The sequence below is a fragment of the Gavia stellata genome, chromosome 24 (genome assembly GCF_030936135.1).
Source record: "Gavia stellata isolate bGavSte3 chromosome 24, bGavSte3.hap2, whole genome shotgun sequence".
In the NCBI taxonomy this organism is placed as follows: domain Eukaryota; kingdom Metazoa; phylum Chordata; class Aves; order Gaviiformes; family Gaviidae; genus Gavia; species Gavia stellata.
Window position 1 is genome coordinate 11,615,957 of NC_082617.1, and position 17,822 is coordinate 11,633,778.

Genomic DNA, 17,822 nt, shown 5'->3' on the forward strand with positions numbered 1-17,822 from the left:
AGCAATCACAAATTTCAGAGTGCTAAACCTGGCTCTGCCACCAACCCCCGCGGTTCCTCTTGGTTTAGGACATCTCGGTTTCCCCTCCTATAAAATGGGGGGGAAAAACACTAAGATTTACTTACCTTAGAGTGATCAAAGGACATGTGATTCTAAAGCACTTTGAGGAGGAAGAAAAACTGCCTATTTCCAGCTGGCATCATGTTTTCCACTTAGTGGAGTCTCAGCTACCCACGAGTTTGGCTCAGGAAGGTCTGTGTATATATCGAGTTGCTGAGACAAAAAAGCCCATTTCAGATTTCACACATGCAAGTGGAAATAAGGAGGGATGTCCGGGAACCGACAGCGCTTCACTGGTGCAAAAAGAGAATCAGGCCAAACCACGTCAATTCCTCCTTCCTTTGCGTCCAGAGGTGATCATCGACCCCCCTGAGACTCAGCACGTTCTGGTTTGTTCATATTCCCATGGGTTTGGGAGCAAGATTTGCAAGCACAGTAGAGTCACTACTTTTGACTGTGTCTGGCATTGCCTTGGAGAGACTCACGGTCATTCTACAAGTCCACAAGAAACAAGTGAAAAATGTAACTCTGCACTCAACACACACATACACAGAGTGTCGCTGGAGAAATAATAGTGGATGTTAGGTGCTGGTCAATGGAAATAACTGAGAATGCTGGATCTGAGTTTCTCCTGCACGACTGATAACAGTTGCCTTGGGCTGGACGCTGTGTTTCAGCGGCTGAGGGGCAGTGGTGCTGGTAGCGCCATGGGCAGATGAGGAAGAGTTTGCGCAGTCAGTACTGAAAGAGGATGACCTAGTGGGAAAAACGGGAATCGAGCATTAGCTGCTTTCAGAGACAGACAGCCCTCGCAGTGGAAATGTCTATTCAGGGACCAACAGAACAGACATGTGTCCCGCTGCAGCAGCGGACGCCCAGGCAGCCGCTTCCCCATGGAAAAAACCCTCTTTGGAACCACTGTCTGCCCGGGAGCCACCAGCCCTGCCCACGGAACGGAGCCGGCCAGGGAAGGCACAGGCAGAGGTGACGGGACTGTGCAGCACATAGCCTGAGACAGCAGCGCACCTCCGGGCACACCTTTAGCTGCGAATCTATACCATACCGGGCAACACGCTGAAACCAGTAGTTAATGGGATACCGCAGCTACCAAGAAAGATGGAGACCATTGCCAACGGTCCTTACGCTATCCACCTCACTTGCTAAGCAGCACAGGCTTCCCTCAAACCACTCTACCTCGCTGCTCTGCAAGTGCAGCGTCTCTCCTTGCCATCAGTCAGGGAAGCAGCAGCTGAGCTGGTCACAACTCGGTTTTCCCACAGCCGCTGCACTGTGTACCCCGAGAGGAGCGGGGATGTGCGCCCCATGTGCAGAGGGAAACAGAGACTTAGCGTTTGCAAGTGTTTTCCCAGGATCTCAGCTATCACTGCTTTTAAAAAATTTTGGATGGGGAAAAAGAGGCTGCTTCAGGTTTCAGGATGCAACATGCAAGAGATTGTTTGGAAAAGGAGCTGGTTGGGGGGCAGTTCCCTGTCCTGAGAACCCAGTTCTGCAACAGCTGCGAGCAAGTCATTGCATTTAAATCACAGGAACTACTTGCTGCAGTGAAGTTTCTCTGAATAACGGCACCAGGACTGTCTAACATTTTCTGAAAACTCTCCAGCTTGCTGTGCAGCTATCAGGACAAAATGGTATCATTTAGACTGAAAAAGTAACTTGGCTGTAGCCCTGCTTGTGCTTGTCGAAACAGAGCTCAATAATCTGCAGTTGCTGCACTGAATAGAGAGATTTGAAAAGAGATGCTGAGAACTTCTAACAGTAAAGATGAAAGCTAAAACCAATCAGTTGCCAAAGGCCCAGTGTTTCCTCAGAACGATGCCACTTAAACTGGGATCCTAAATAAAATCTTCTGACACTAAGCATATTTCAGAGCTCTTGCCCCCAAATAAGCTGTGTGTTAGAACATACAGCTACTTTAAGTGCTGAACAGAAAAATATCAATATGCAATATTGTTTCCTGGCCAGACATTGTGAAATAACATTCTTAGTTCAGCTATTGTAAGAGCCAGTTGTTATTTTTTTAAGCAATACTGGAATCCCCAAGAAATGAATCTTTCTTATTAACTCATGGAAAACTGGGAAGTCAGCACATGCTAAAGGTCCCCCCTGCTCCGTTGTTAACAGCCAGCCGCTGTTCGCACCGACAACGCGTGCAGGTGGCTGAGGAACGGCGCAGGAGAACAGAACGGAGCTCATTGCACATGGGAAGGGGAGAAACCAGAGAGAGAGGAGTTCAGGCAGGAGGATGTCAAAAGCCTTCGGTGAACGCAGGCACAGCATCCCACCACGTCACAACAACGAGGGGTATTTAGTGAAGAACAAAGTGATGCCATTTTGACCAACAGTTGGTACATCAATCTAGGGCCACCAAAATTACGAAAAGACACATGAGCGGGCAGCAGCTGCCAGCGGTCATGGAGGAGCAGTGATGCTGACGAGAGACAGCAGTGGCAATGATGTTACACAAAAATCTTTGCTACAGTTGAGGTTTGGCCCCAAAGCCTGAAACAGGGACTACAATTACCTTCTCACCCCTATTAGATAGTGGTCCTTCCATGTCTGCTTTGAGGTGCACTGGTGGAGCAGTGTAGGGAAGTCTACAGTGCACTTGTCCACACTGTACCTGACCTGTGGATGAGAAGAGGCTTCAGCCTCTGTTACTACAAACAACACACGCCCTGCAACCGGCACGGCCAGGCTTCCACCAGGGAGCGGCTCGGGACACGCGTGGAAGGAGAGGTGCCCGTTTTACCACGGCCCGTGTGGGTGAGGGAGGGGAGAAGCCTCACATGAGTCACGGAGCCAAACCTCCGTCCAGGCGTGACCAAAGCTGCCCGCCACTCAGAAATGATTCACCGGCACTTGGCAACTGTTAGAGAAAGCAGCTCTGATCTTGTGAGCAGGAAGGAGACCACTTGACCACCCAGCTCAACAGGGCACATTCATGCCTCTTCTCCGTGACAAAGAAAACACAGGGAGGGCCAAGGACCAGTCAGGGAAAACCCAGGCAGTGACTTTCCTGGGGATGAGGCATGGAGGAAAAGAGGCTGCAGCAGCCCCCTCTCCCTCCTTCTCTTATCTGGGGCTTCCCCATAAATGGCCCTTCAGAAAAGCCCAAAGACAAAGTTCATCAGACCACGAGGAGGAGGAGGACCATGTGCACCAGCCATGCACCTGCAGTACAAGGGTGTTTCTGACAGCGCTCTGTGCCGTGGTGCTACCGCCTGCTCCGGAGGAGCTCCCCACTGCCCCGCCGTCCCCGAGCACCCCGCTGCTGGAGCCCCGCGAGCCGGCACTTACTTTCTATGTATCCGTGCAGCGTCACCATCCGGGCCCGCTCTGGGCTGCTGAAGGGCGAGTAGTGAATGTCATCGGAGAGCGAAGAAGGGATGCGGGATGGGGGGGCTCCCGAGGGTGGCACCGTGTGCTGGGGGGTGTGTTTTTTATGGCGGGCTCTGCAGTTTTGAAACCAAACCTGAAACAAAAGCAGCAAACCCTGTGTCAATGGAGAAACTACTGGATTGAAATGTGGTCCTTCACCAAGAGCCTATGATGGGTGTCTCTTTCAAGTATTTAAAAAAAAAAAAAGGAATCAAATTTAGAAATCTGCATGCTGAAATACCTCACCAGTGTTCTACCAGCTTCCACAGCTTTGTCTCACACTCACTAGAGCAAGAGTTTTGTCTCAAGACAGTACAGACATCAGGGTACCCAAAGTGGCATCTCTACTATTAATTTGTCTTGGTCAAAATCAACACCATTCTTTATTAGGGTAATTAAAACTTTCAAGTTTGTCGCAGGAGTGACTGAGTGAAACACCCTGACTAGGTGATGCAGAAACTCACATTAATGACCATACTATTCCCTTCCACACTAAAATAATTTTAATGGCAAGCTGCTTCCTGAGCTTGAAGGGCTGTGAAAAGCCCTTGGGAACAGCACCGTACTGGCCGGGGGAGCGGCCGGGCAGAAACACCCTCCGGACCCGAGCTTTGGCTGGGTTCATGCATCCCTGCAGGCAGAAAGCCTCGTCCCTTGCATGGCTTCCACAGCAAATGATGGGAGCAACCTTCAAGGTCTTATTTAGATTTTAACCTTCAACCCCCGATAGCCTGACCTAAAAGCACAGCTGAGATCAGCTGGGAAATGCGTGAGGATTGGCAAGGCAAGAGACAAGGGGAAACAAAACGGAGTAAAAGCTTAGACTAGGAGAATATGTGACTTTAGGGACAATGAAAGCAACGTTGTTTTAATCACTTGTGGTTTATTGTATTCAAAAACTGCATCAGCAGAACATGAAAGCTGAGAAAGGAGGGTACTGGGGGATACAGCCCTACTCCATCTGAGGTATGAGCCCTCTGACCACACCTCAGTGCTTCTCATTAAAGGAATAGTTAGGGAATTACATCCTAGAGTTAAAACATGCATGGAAGGGGGTTCTATGCTAATGTGGTGATTTCCTTCCTATGCTTTAATTTTTGAAAGATAGCTGGGAGTAAAAATCTTCTCCAAGGCTGAGAGAAGATCAGCTCTCTGAGGCCGCGCATGCTGGACCACAGAGAAGGAAACAGTCATAAGCATTTGACAAATTGTTTCCTGTTCAAAGGGCCTTTAAAAAATAGCCACATAAAAAATAGCCCCGTGTGCAGACTGCTTGATCTTTAGCTAAGTGAAGAATCTCAATAACTGAGGCTCGAGCCAGATTTTCACACATGAAATTTAAATGTGTCATTGGCAAAACAATCCTGGATGAAAGCTCCAAATTTATTGTAATCGCTCATGTTTTTATTGTATGCAGAAAGTATGTCAGCAGACCATTAAAATGAAGAGTATAAACGTCTCCGGGGAGCAAAGCTGGGCTGTCTACAGGGACGGCGAGCTGGGAGTTGCAGAGGGGACATTTCTCTCAGTCCCTACGGCACCGTTCTCCCTCCCCTCCCTAACAGCACAAGCACGGCGACTTTCCTGCCACCACTTCCCCCAGGGCTGCAAAACCCCTTTTTCTTTAAAATTCTCAATCCCAACGCTTCCCGAAGCAGCTGGCTTTGCCTGCTCCCGGCAGGGACGGCTGCCGGGGAAGTGCCCGCGCTGCCCGTGCCTGCTGTCAGAGCAGAGCGCAGAGCTCCGGGGCGGCACGCTAACGGCAGCTTCCCCCCCGGCAATTTATTGGGACTGGCTGGGGCTGTATGTTCGGGTTTTTTCCTTGCATCATAAGAGGGAAAACCAAATAGAAAACCCATGAGCGAGACAGAGAAAGGACGGTGCTGGCATCGCTACAGGACCTGGCAAAGCCAACACGCCTGCGAGGCAGCATGAAGCTGCTGGATGCGGCAAGTCCCGGGGTTGATGTGCGGGAGCGAGGGGCTATGGGGGCGTGAGCCCTGCCCAGCACCAGCCTTTGGGTGCACTGCCTCTGCCCTGCTCTGCCGATGGTGCCTGCACCCTGCCCATCCCTGCCGGCACCCTGCCCGTCCTGGCTGCCCCTCACCTGAATGACTCTCCGACTCAGCCCTGTCATGTCCGCCAGCTTCTGAAGTGTTTGTGCATCGGGGTTGTTGTCCTGAGCAAACTGTGCCTGCATGACCTGGGGGGAAAAAAGAGAGAGGGGGTCAGGATGAGGCCGGGGAGCCACGGCCCCTCCGGCCGCCCCGGGCCAGCCCCGCTACCTGCAGCTGCTCGGCGGTGAAGGAGGTGCGGGCCCTCTTGGCGGGCTTCGGCTGGCTGTCCTGCTCCGAGGGCACAGCCCCCTCCAGCGTGATCCCATTGCCTACGAGAAAGAAGGGCCCCGTGCGCCGCAGGTCAGAAACTCCCCTGCCCACCTGCCTGCCTGTCGGCCCCGCGCGCAACGGCCGCTCGGCCGGGGGACAACACGCCTGGCATCGCGGCGTGGGGCACCCGCAGCACCCCTTGCTGCGAGCAGTAGCAGAAAGAGTGGAGCCAGCAACGCTGCTCTGGAGCTGTCCCGAGCTGCTGAGCCCCTCCAGGAGACACCACCAGCCCCGAGGAGTTTACTGCTGAATTAAGAAAAATGCAGCAAGTTGGTGGAAGATGCGGGGAGTGAGGGATGGGAAAACAGCAGCAGGAAGATGGGGTTCGAGGTGATGTCCCACTGGCGCTGACTCGCGGTCACCATTCGTCCGCATCCTCCAGCGGGCAGCCCAGAAAGGGACCCTGCCTCTGCCGGGCTCACCGACATCCATCACCCTGCCCCATGCTGCTCCCTGTGACCCCATCTTCCCCTGCGGGCGCTGCCTCCATCAGCCGTTTCATTTGCTCAGGGTGTTTCAATGGGCTCTTTGCTCCTTTCCCTGGCCCCAAATCCTCCTGGCACCCCGACCTCCTCCTCCTGGCTCCAGGAGCAGCAGCAGGAGCAGCGCCGTCCCCATGGCCTCGGGGTGCTCACGCTCTGAGCAGCAACCACACTAAGGGGACATGCCAAGGCGGGGACTGTCAACCCACTTGCCAAGCACAGCGTCGGGGCGAGCCCAGCCATGCTGACACAGCTATGGGGCCTGTGGGGAGGGCGGCCGGAGCCAGCGTCCCTCGTTCCTCACAGGGGTCCCTGCTGCAGCCTGTGCCGTGCCCGGCCCGGCTGCTCTTGGTGGTGCGGGTGAAGCACCGACAAGTGATGGATGAGGGAGGATGCCTGAGCGGGGCTGGCACTCGCCCCGCTCCCAGGATGCGCCTGCACAACCCGATGCTCGTTCTGCAAGCTGGACTGGGCTGTGATTGTCTTGGCTTGAGTTGAAGGACTTTCTCATATAGTTTGACTTGTTCTTTTAGGATGATGAATGGGACTCTGACTTCAGCAACATCTGTTTATTTTTCTTGTATGTAAAACCTCATGTGCAGAAGAAATTGCTGGGTAATTACTGGACAGGGGGAGCGTGGCCCTCCAACTCTGCAGCAACTGCAGATCTCCAAAGCGATCCCATCCCCTTCTCAAAACCGGGGGACACTTGGACACAGGTACCCAATGCAGTACACTCGCCACATGCCCCAGCATTGCCCCGACACAGTGGGGCTCAGCCCACAACAGCAGGACCCTATAAGCAGCGGCAAAGCCACCGCCCCAGCCCCAGCTGGGGTAACAGCTCTGCGGGACCCCCCGGTGCCAGACCCTGCCGTCCTTGCACCAGCCTGCTCCTCCAGGCCACGCGGCTTCTCCCCCTCCATCCCTGCTCCCTGCCGTCCCTGCTCCCCGCTGCCTCGCTCGTGCCTCCGCGGCAGCCGACCATATGGACCAAGACGCCGCAAGCCGCGTCCCAAGCCGGGACCCTCCCAGCCCGACCGGGCACTCTGTTTTCATCCTCTTACTCAAACACTGTAAACAGAAACACTGATTATTTTCATGTCAGGTTGTTAATGGTTTCCACATGCTGCACGGGCTGGGACATGGCGTTTGCCTCTCCGTGCCCACCAAGTGCTAGCGAGGGGCACAGAGGGCTGGAGCCCTGCTCCCAGCCGGGGGCAATGCCCCAGCACAGCTGCAGCCCCGAGAGGGTTTTGGGTGCGGGGTCCCATGGGAAGGCAGTCCTCGGCACTTCCCTCGGTGACTCTGTGGCTGCACAGCGTCCCTGGGCAGCCTCCCCTCACCCGGTGCAACACCCATGTGATAAAAGCAAACAGCCTCGGAGACGCCGCAGCCACCGCTCCCCGCAGGCACGAGTGCGGGAGACAGACGGACCCGGCCTCGGCCCCAGCCAGTGCGGCAGGACCCGGCCGGGCTCCCTCCTGCCCCTGGCACAGCCGAGCTCCCGCAGCACCGAGCCCAGGAGACTGCCTGCTCCCCCGAGCTGCTATCACTGCCATATCAACATATCTCACGTGCTTTCCAAAGCACGAAAACCCGGCACTGCCTGGCCTCCCCGTGCACCATGTTGGACTAACTCCCCTGATTCATTCCTCCAAGCATGTCTCCGGCCGCTGCCACGCAGGAGGATGGGGCTGGGCTGTGCCCAAGGGGAGGGGGGTGCTGTGCTGCGTGACCTCGGTGTCACCAGCCTGGTCCCGGTGGGAGCGGGACTTGATTGGGAAAGCAGAGGCTGGCCGGCTGCTCGTGGCGTGCCGTGGCGGGGACAGCACTGTGCGGTGCGGTCCAGCTGGGAGCGGCATGTCCGCGGGCAGGGTGGGTGGAAAATGATGGGAAGGTTTTGTCGGATCGCCAGCTTTCCCACCTTCTAAATTCATGACTCACAGCCTCAAAATCCCAGTGGCTTCCTCACTCGCTGCACGTGGCGCGCCAGGCTGCATGGGACTGGGACCGCAGGCTTGTCCCTGGCATCACCCACGGCACACAGGTCTACCATGAGCCATGGGCACTGCCGGCGCATCGGCCACCCCCAGGAGCCCTCTGCCAGCCCAGGGCCTCACGCTCAACTCTCCCCAGGGCCACCCATCACCCCCTTTTGGCGATGACAGGACCGGCCCCAGCACCCCGTGATGGGGGTCAGCATGGGGGACAGGGACGGCCCAGGGCGAGGCCGCGACCGTGGCTTTGGGGCTGCGTACCGTTTTCCGCCGCTCGCTTGAGGTTCTCTATCATGGTGTCGTAGTGAATCCGGCACAGCACCTTCTCCTCCACCAAGCCGAACTCCTCACCGGTGGAGAGCTGCCGCTTGCAGGAGAAGCAGGCGAAGCAGGCGAGGTGGTAGGCGTTGCCCCGCGCTCGCCGCACCCAGTCACTGGCGTAGATCTGCCTGCCGCAGCGGGCGCACTTTGTACCAAACCGGCTGCGGGAGGAGAAGAGGCAGGGTGAGGGCAGGCAGGGCGAGGGCAGGCAGGGCGAGGGCAGGCAGGGCGAGGGCAGGCAGCACAACGCCGGGGTGTGGGCACTGCTGCCAGCCCCATCGCTCGCCCCGTCCAGCCCAAACCCCACAACACTGACACGGGGAAAGGGCTGCAGCGAAACCGCCCCACCGGTGCCATTCCCCGGCGGCAGGGCGGCGCGGGCAGCGGTGTGGGCAGCAGTGCAGGCAGGAGCGAGGCGTGACTCGCCGCGCCCCTGCGGCGCCAGACGTGGCCGAGGGGCTGAGGTGACGCAGTGCCATGAATCAGCTTCCAAGCCCGTGGGCTTTTTATTTTGATAACAGCCAGTGTGAGGCTCGGATGGAAACTGTGTCAGAGCCGGTTCTCTCCCGTTGCCATAAATCAAAACATGTGTTTTCTCCTCACACGTACAGACGCACGCATCTGCTTTTCCTCCTACGAGGAGGTCTCCTTGCTGTGAGAGGACGATGATCGCGCTTGAGCGAGTTACGCTGGAAAGTAGCTCAGTGCAACGAAGAGACAACAAGAGGGCCAGGATCCCCCCGCCAGGCGCGGGGCATTTGCGTGCGTTTCTGAAAAGCCCCATTTCTGGCCGGGACGCCGCCGGCCGAGGGCGGGTGATTCACGGGGAGCGGCAGACGTGGCCCCCGCAGCCCTGTGCCCCTGGGCCAGCGCCTGCCAGGAGGTGCTGCCCACGGCACAGGCAAGGTCAGGCACAGCTTTGGTTTGGCTTCTGCATTTTAGTATTACTGCTGCTTAGAAAAATAAATGCAATGAGCAGCAGCAGCAAAAGCAGCAGGGGAGAAACGAGCATCTCCTCTGTCACCGCAGAGCTGGTGCTGGCTCCGACACAGCCCTGAGCGCAGCCGCTGCGCTTCCCCGCGCACCCACGACCTCAGGCTCCCCAGGGGCTCCCACCCGGACCCCCGCCGCAGCCAGGCCCCACGCGCTCCGGACCCCCGCGCTGGCCGGGGAGCGGAGCCGCTGCTACCCCTGCCCGAGCAGCTCCGGCATCTCTCCGCACAGGCACAAAACACCGAGAAGAGACGACCGCACCAGGCGGCAGGAGACAGCCCGCACCGCAAGCCCCTCGGTTTCGGTCCCCCAGAGCAGCCCCAGCCGCTGCAGGCGGGCGGTGGAAGAGCCCAGCTCAGTCCACCGCAGCCAACGCGCGCTACCCGTGCCCGACCCCACGCCGCAGAGCTGCCGCCCGCCGCGGGCTCAGCGAGATGCAGAAAGACCGTCCTGTGCTGGAATTACTAATTGCAAAACTATTTGGGAGGAAAAGAAAGGTTTAAATTTTTCAGCTTGACCATAGCTGACCAAAAAAAAAAAATTAAAAAAAAATAAAAGGGCTGCCTTAGAGAGGACATTTCTGTGCTGAAATTATACAGAGACTTAGCTAAGAGACTTCACTAATTTACTTCAGATGGGAACATTGTAAACTGACTTTGTGCCAGCTAGTTTATATAAACGCACAAACAAAAGAACTGTATTAATTTTTTATTTAGAAGTAAAGATCATTCCTGTAAATTGAATTACTTTGAACAATGTGCTATGTAAACAGTCGTCCTTGCTGAACGGTATCAAATGAGGGGCAGGCTTACCCGAGCTAATAGCACGTGGTAATCGCCGCTCCCCGCTTGAATCACAGCCTGCTGCGGGGAGGGGGGGCACAGCGCGGGGACGGGCACGTCCCGGCACCTCCGGGACCGAGGGGAAACTGAGGCACAGGGCACCACACAGGAAAGGTCACACATCCCCATCACACACCAGCTGGGATCTGGGGGACACACCCAGGTGGCCCCAGATGCACAGCACGGTGTCCCCCCGGGGCCAGGCGGGACCCCCAGGTTGGCGGCGGATCCCAGGGAGCAGGGCAGGGGCTGCCGAGGGCGCAGGGGCTTGCGGGGCCGCAGCAGCCAGCGCAAGCAGGGGCTGACGCCGCTGTCCCTGCAGAGCCGCCGTGCGAGCAGCGCCCGGGGAGAGGCCAAGCCTCAGCAGCCAGACGCGGGCACGGGAGCTGCAGAGGCTGCGGCAGCGGCAACCACCAATGCTGCGCCTGCAGCTCTTGGCCAACACCTGCCTTCGGTACCAACCACGGCGACCGGGTTTTACAGAAAGCAAGCTGAGCTGGGGCTGGGCACAGGCACCCGCTGTCACCCAACAGAGACCGTCACCTCAGGGACCGCCACCGCCAGCTACGCAGGAACGGGGAGAGAAATGCCTGCGAGCAGGCTGCCCCGACCCATTGCCACTGGAAATAATGGCTCAAAAATAAAACAGACTTCAGTTCACCGAGCTCGCAGGGCAGCGAGAGCCTGAAGAGCCCCATCCACTCGGGACGGCGGAGCACCAGGTGAGGGGCTCCCTGTGGCTCCTGCCACTGTCTGGCGGGGACGGGGACGGGGCTGCACTGCAGCAGGAGACGCAGAGCCAGAGGTTTTCCCCGAGCCCAGCACTGCAGCACAGGCCAGGGCATCACCAACATCTGCTGGAGCTATCGGCTCACACCCCACACGCGTGGTTTGCGGTCGGGTGAGCAGATGCTGCCGGCTCTCCACGACAGTTAGTGCCGGGAGATGGAAACTGCAAACATTACATTACCAGGAGAGACTCATCCCAGAGAGACTCATCCCACCTCCCCCAGGGATGGCTGCAACATCTGGGGCATGGGAAGGGCAGAGGCGGGAGGATGCCCTGGTGCGTCCTGGCTCTCACATGCCGCTTATACCCGCGTGCCACAGCTCCCTGAGCCCTGCCGTCCATCCCTGCCTGTGGGGACGGGGGAACGGACACCCAGCACCCAGGGCCACAGCTCCAAATGTCCCCATCCCCTCCTGGGCCCGCTCGGTAGGAAGCCCCTAGCACAGCCCCCAGCGTCAGCTGCGGCTTCCAGACATCATCCCAAACCAGCGAGTTGCCGCAGCAAGTCCATCTCCATGCCGAGCCACGGTGGTGCTCGAGCGGGAGCATCATCCCAGTGGGGCACAATGGCAAGGGGCGACGGAGGCTACCTGAGCCGCTGCCGGGCTGCAGGCGCTGGCCCACCCGCGGCACAGCTCCTTTGCTGTCCCAGCCCCCGGGGACACACGCCGGGGCCGGTGACCCCACGCTCGTGTGCCCGAGGGCCGCTCGTCGAGGCAGGGAGCCACGGGGGTCACAGCGGGGCGCTGCGGGAATCACAGCAGGATCACACCGGGCCTCCCTGTGACCGCAGTCGTGGGAGCCTGGCCGCGAGCAGCCCTCGCATCGCCCGGGAACACAATGTTCTGCTCAATGAGCTCCAATTTTAATTTGGTTCTCCTCGAAGCGCTGGAGCCCTGGATGCCAAATACAATTATTTGACAAGACACAGGAAACAGCAGCGTTTGCTTAAAAATGCGCACGAGGCCACGGAGCCGCGCTAGCGCCAGCGCTTACGCAGCCCCTCACGTGAACGGGGAAGGGAAGGTCGGACAGACCAGGCCAAAACACGCTCACCGTCGGGCAGCAGTGCCCGTGGACGGCCCCACGCCTGACGGGCCCCCAGAACCGGCTGCCCGCAAACAGCCCCGGCTCCCGGGGAATTAGCGCTGGTGCGATAAAAGCCACCGTGCGCTCCGTACAGAGCACATCCCGCTGCCCCTTCCATCTGCCGTGGCTCCAAAGACCCTGGCGCGTTAGGATGGGGTTTCTGCTTTGCTTTAAAAAACCCCAAACACCACAGACTTCATCTGCAGCAAACAATAACGACATAAAAAACAGCTCGAGAGCCCGATGTGTCCTTCCTTCGCCAAGCGCCGAGTCCCGGCGGTCCCGGGCTCGCCGGGCTGCGGGCCGGGCTGCTCCCGGGGCCGGGCGAGCGGCCCCCGAGCCGCGTTTGCCCGGGGGCTGCCGGGGGGCCCCGGCCCCGGCGAGTGGCACCGACGGCCGCGGGCCCGGCCCGGCCCGGTGGGCTCCGCAGCGCGGCAGCGGCGCGGGGCGCGGCCGAGGGTCGCAGCGAGCCCCGGGGGCGCGGGGGGGGGAGCGGGGCCGCCCCGGGCCCGCCCGGCTCCGAGCGCTGCCGCTCCCGCCGCACGGAAAAAAAATTCCCAGCCGCGTTGTCCAGCAAAAAGGCAAAGGCGAAGCGCGGAGCGGCAGCCCCCCCGCTCCCCAAAGCGGCCCCCCCGGAACCGGGGGCCTCCTGCGGCCCCGTCGGCGATTTTCGTTGTAGGTCCCTTCGGGAGGGCCGGGCCCGGCGCGCACGGACCCCGCGCCTCCGCCGGCTCCAGCTGCGGGGCTGCCCTTAGCGGCTGCGGTCCGCTGCCTTGGCCCGAAGGCGATTTCGAGATCCAGTCGCTGCTTTCAAACGGCCTCTGGAAAGGTCGACTGGTGAGAAAACCCCACGAACGGCATCGGAACGGTTATTAACGAACGCAAAACGCTGGAAGTGCGCCGCAGCAGCACAACGGCACCGCGCACCTCCCGAAACCCTTCTGCCGAGAGCGAAGGCGATTTCGGCGAAATCACCAAAAAACAGCGGTTTAAAAAAAATACCACCGGGAAGAAGCGGGCAGGACGCGGAGCGCCGCGGCCCCGCGGGGACGGCCCCGGCTCCCGGCAGCGCCCGCACCCGCGGGGAGCCCGAGGGGCCGCGCACCGAGCCCGGCGCGTCGGGGGCCGGGCCGCGCTCCGGCGAGCATTGGGAGAGCCCCACCACAAAAACCGCCGGAGAAATCCCCACGGCTGCTGCCCGCGGCACCTTCGTCCGCGGCGGCACCCCCGGTCCGCTCCGCCGCGGCGGGGGGTGCTGCCGACCCCCCGCGCCCCCCGCATCCCCGCCGCCTCCCGGGGCACACGGCGCTCCCCACCCTCGGGAGACGGGGAAAGGCAGAGCGGGGGGCTCGGATGTTTAGCTGCACCCCAGTGAGGCGCTCAGGATCCTCCCGTCCCCTCTCGCCGCTCTTTTGGGGGAAAACTCGTGGTTTCGGGGTTCTAAACCGAACGGCTGTCGAAGCCAGAAGGAGCCTCCCCGCAGGCCACGCTCCCCCGGGGGATGCGGGTCCGGAGCGCACCCGACGGCACCCGGCGAGCCGCGGCCCCTTCGTTGCTTTCGGGTCGCGAGGCGATCCCGGCACGGCCGCCCCGGCAGCTGCGGTGCTGCGCCGCAGACGCTCTCCGAAAGCCGCCGGGCGCCGTCCGTGCACATCCACCCTCCCGGCGGAGCCGCTCAGGCGGCATTTCCCCCGGCCGGGGCACGATCCCCGCCGCGCAACGCCCGCGGAGCCGCCGCCGGAGGCTCCCGCCGCCGTGCCGAGGGGCGCCGGGGCTCGGGGCGGCCCGCACGGCCCCGGCTGGGGGGCACGGGCGCCCCGGCAGCGAGGCGGGGGGGGTGAGGAGCCCCTCCGGGGGGTGGTGCAGCCGCAGCCCGAATCCCCTTCCTCCCCGTGCCCCGGGGGGACGCCGCCCCGCCGGGCTGCTCCGGGAGCCCCGCGGCTTCTTCAGACCTTCTCCCCGCCGGCGCCGGAGCGGACCCGGCCCCTCGGCAGCCGGCGAGCACGCCGAGCCCCCCCGGAGCCGGGGCTTCGGCGCGGAGCTGCCCCCGGCCCGTCTGCCCTACCTGAAGTAGTCCATCTTGCAGAAGATCTCCTTGTTCTTGATGTAGCAGCTGTGCTGCTGCCGCAGCGAGGTGCGGCACACGGAGCACTCCAGGCAGCGGACGTGCCAGATGAGGTTGTTCACCTGCGGCAGAGAAGGGGCTGAGAGCCGGGGCCGAGAGCCGGGGCCGCCCGCCGCCCCCCGCCGCCCGCCGCCGCCGCTCACCTTGAGCAGGTACCGGTCGAGGATCTCCAGCCCGCAGCTGGAGCAGACGTTCTTGCCGGCCGACGGCGTGGAGGAGGAGGAGGATGGCGGGGAGCAGACGGACGGCGTGGAGGGCGTGCTGGGCGCCGAGCGGGCGTCCTCCTTCTCCAGGGCGCCGGGCAGCGGCTCCCCGTCGGGCTGCGACTGCGGGCAGAGCCGCCGCGGGGCCGTCAGCCGGGGCTCCGCCGTGCCCCGCAGCCCCGGCCCGGAGCGCCCCGACGGACCCCCGCAGCCCCCGGCATCCCCGGCCCGGCGCGTCCCCGCCGGTCCCCGCAGCCCCCGGCCCCGCTTACCATGGCGCGGGCGTGCGGGTCGAGGCAGCGGGCGCTCCCCTTGGGCAGCGGCTCCGGCGGCATCAGCTTGCGGGAGAGAGCGGGAGAGGGAGGCTGCGGCTCCATGCGCCGGGCGAACGCGGGGCACCCTATATAAACCGCCTCAAAACAATAAATAAGAACTTTCTAGTGGCCATTTAAATCCTTTGCAACAAAAGCTGCGTCTCTTTAATGAAGCAATTTGAATGTGGATTGAATTCTCTCCCTGCCTGCACTTAACCCGGGCCTCTTGAAGTAATCGCTCGGTTCCCATGCGAGCCAAAGCGCTGAAAAAAACCCACAAACTACCTGCAATTAGAAATTGCCGTAAATGCCCGAGATAAGAGGTACCCAGAGTGTCAATTCCGGCTGTCAATCAGGGAATCCATCAGGCCACCCAAAGAATTGCAAATTTGATTTTTTTAATGGTAGTAATTAAAAATCGAAATTCTTCCCCCTCTCCCTCCGCCGAGCACAAAACGCCCCAGAAAACGTCGGGATGGAAAATCCTCCCCTCGGGCGCGGGAGGCAGCGAGCGGCCCCGGCCCGGCCCCGGCCCGGCCCCGGCCCCGGCCCCGGTACCGGCCCGGCCCGCGCCCGCCCCGCGGTGCCCGGCCCCGCTCCCGGCCCCGACGGCGGCGCTCACCTTGCCCGCCTCGGCGCCGGCCGGGGCGCGGCGGCCCGGGCCCCGGGGCTGCCCGCCCTCATGGCTCCGGTGCATGGGGCGGGCGCGCCCCGCTCCGCCCGCCGCCGCCGCCGCGCTCCGTGCCCGCGGGCGGCGCGTCCCGCGGCCGCGGCAGGAAGGGCGGGGAGCCGCGCCGGCCCCGCTCCCCCGCCGGGGGCGGCCGCGGGCCGGGCAGGAAGCGACGCCCCCCCGCCGCGCCCCGGGGGCCGCCCGCCCCGCCGGGCCCCGCTACCTGCGGCGGCGGCACCGGCACCGCCCGCGGGCGCGGCGGGGCGGGGGGGGGGGGCACCCCGGTCCGGCCCGGCCCGGTCCTCCGCCGCCGCACGGGCGCTGCCCGCCCCGACGGGGCGCACGGGCCGGGGCGGCCGCGGCGCTGCCCGCGGGGCGGGCTCGGGTGCGGCAGCGGGGATCGCACCCACCGCCGCGGCGTCTGGCCGCCCGCCTCTGCCCGGGCTTCATTAGTAACCTGATAATTCCCCGGCAAAGCCCCGGCAGCGGTTCCACCGCGGAGTAATTGCAGGACGGTAACGTGAGCTGATGGCGGCCGGGGATGGATCCTCGCCGTTATTGGTTTTGACAGCTAAATTGTTAACCGAGAGGGAAATCAGATGAAAGCCATTTTAGAATAAATACAAGACATTAGGTTTAAACATCGAGGTTGCAAGAAAGCCCGAGAAAGCCCTAGGAAAGTCAGCCCAAGGCCCGCTGCTCGTCCTCCTCTCCGGCCCCGGCTCTGCAGAGGAAGGCAGAGTGGCAGGGGCACCCGCACAAGTGCGGAGGAGCGGTGCAGCGAAAGGACAATTTAAACCACTCGTCCGCGCTGGCAGGCTCTGAATTAGCTCCCACTGCTCCAGAAGAAACACGTAGGAGTTTTCAGGGACACAGCCATGAAAGCTCTCTGCCCCCCTACACGGCGCCAGTCGGAACAGGGCAATGCGGGTTTTGTTTGCATCTGAGCGCGATGCAGAGCTGCAACGGCCACGGCACGCCACAACGCAGCAACGCTGACGGCTTTCCCTAATAATTACAGACCAGGCGCTCTGGGCCCCGCAAAGTCATAACAGGCTCAGGAACGCGGTGACTTCAGCTCAGCCTCTGCCTTTCCCCGGCCTCGGGATCACATCTCGGCCCTGTGGGCGGCCGCTCTCCTGCCCTCGCTGCGGGCGGAGAGCAGGTAGATGTCCGAAGCGTGAGTTACGCGGCTGCCTGCACCAGGAACACGGCCGGCCAGCGCTTGGGGAAAGCAAAACAGGGGAGCTGCTGGGTGTTAGCACCAACTTCATCCCCTTTCTTACCCCCCACACGCTCCCTCCCACCAGCGCTGGAGCTCATACGAGGCAGACAGAATCCCGACATTTGGGGTTCGGCGTGTTATATTCTCCCACGGGTGAAGGCACGATTTCATACCTGTCCCAAGTGAGGGAGTCTCACCACAGGCAGGAAGACTGTTGAGGAAAAACCCACACCCTGGACACAGTGAATGCTGCCCTTGACACCCCACCTCGTCCCCAGGGATTTGCTGGAAATACAGGGGAAGCAAAGAAACCCCTAAGAGGATAGAACCATACACCAGAGGTAAGAAACAGCCCCAGACTCCTCCTCAGGGGAGCCAGGCGCCAAGCCCAGCTCTCCGTCCCACCGCCAGCCTGCCAACCTCCGTACTTACAGCTTCAGAGCCAGCCGCATCCTCCACCAAAGCGATGCCACGCTTCCCAGTGCATTCCGAACCTATTTTATGACGGCTGACACGCAAGGCCCCGGAGCTGACGCTCATGAAAAACGTTACTGAGCATTTACCTCCTCCCAGCTCCAGGGTTAGAAACTCCCTGGTTTTGCTGTGCTATCGCCGCCGGCTGCCGAAAAGGCGCGGGGCCTTCGGGAAGCCGCAGCATTCCCGGGAAGCGCAGGCAGCACGAGCGCCTGCCAGGCCGGCGGGAATGACCGACACAAACACCGACCTGCAATAAAGCTCCCCCAGGCCCGAGTCTGGCCAAACGATAGACAAGGCACTTCTGTTAGTGACTGTGGTGGTGCGAAAAACACATAAATGAAAAAAATACCGCTATTGTACCCAGATTTGTATCAGTGGACTTCGGCTGATGCCAAGCATTTACCACCCTCACTTCCTGCTTGCCACCCTCACTTTCCTGGAGGAA

At 61.0% G+C, this 17,822-nt stretch overlaps 1 protein-coding gene across 1 annotated transcript; it reads right to left on the minus strand.

Moving 5' to 3' along the window:
- Positions 1-746: 746 nt before the first annotated feature.
- On the minus strand, positions 747-15,702 carry LHX6 (LIM homeobox 6). The gene is made up of 10 exons (XM_059828680.1): positions 15,628-15,702; positions 14,964-15,104; positions 14,632-14,814; positions 14,429-14,550; positions 8,590-8,810; positions 5,745-5,845; positions 5,567-5,662; positions 3,379-3,553; positions 2,603-2,706; positions 747-816 (listed from the first exon to the last, which is right to left on the minus strand). Exons 1-10 carry the CDS (start codon positions 15,700-15,702, stop codon positions 796-798), a joined length of 1,239 nt encoding a protein of 412 aa, XP_059684663.1. The 3' UTR covers positions 747-795.
- Between the last annotated feature and the right edge of the window lie 2,120 nt (positions 15,703-17,822).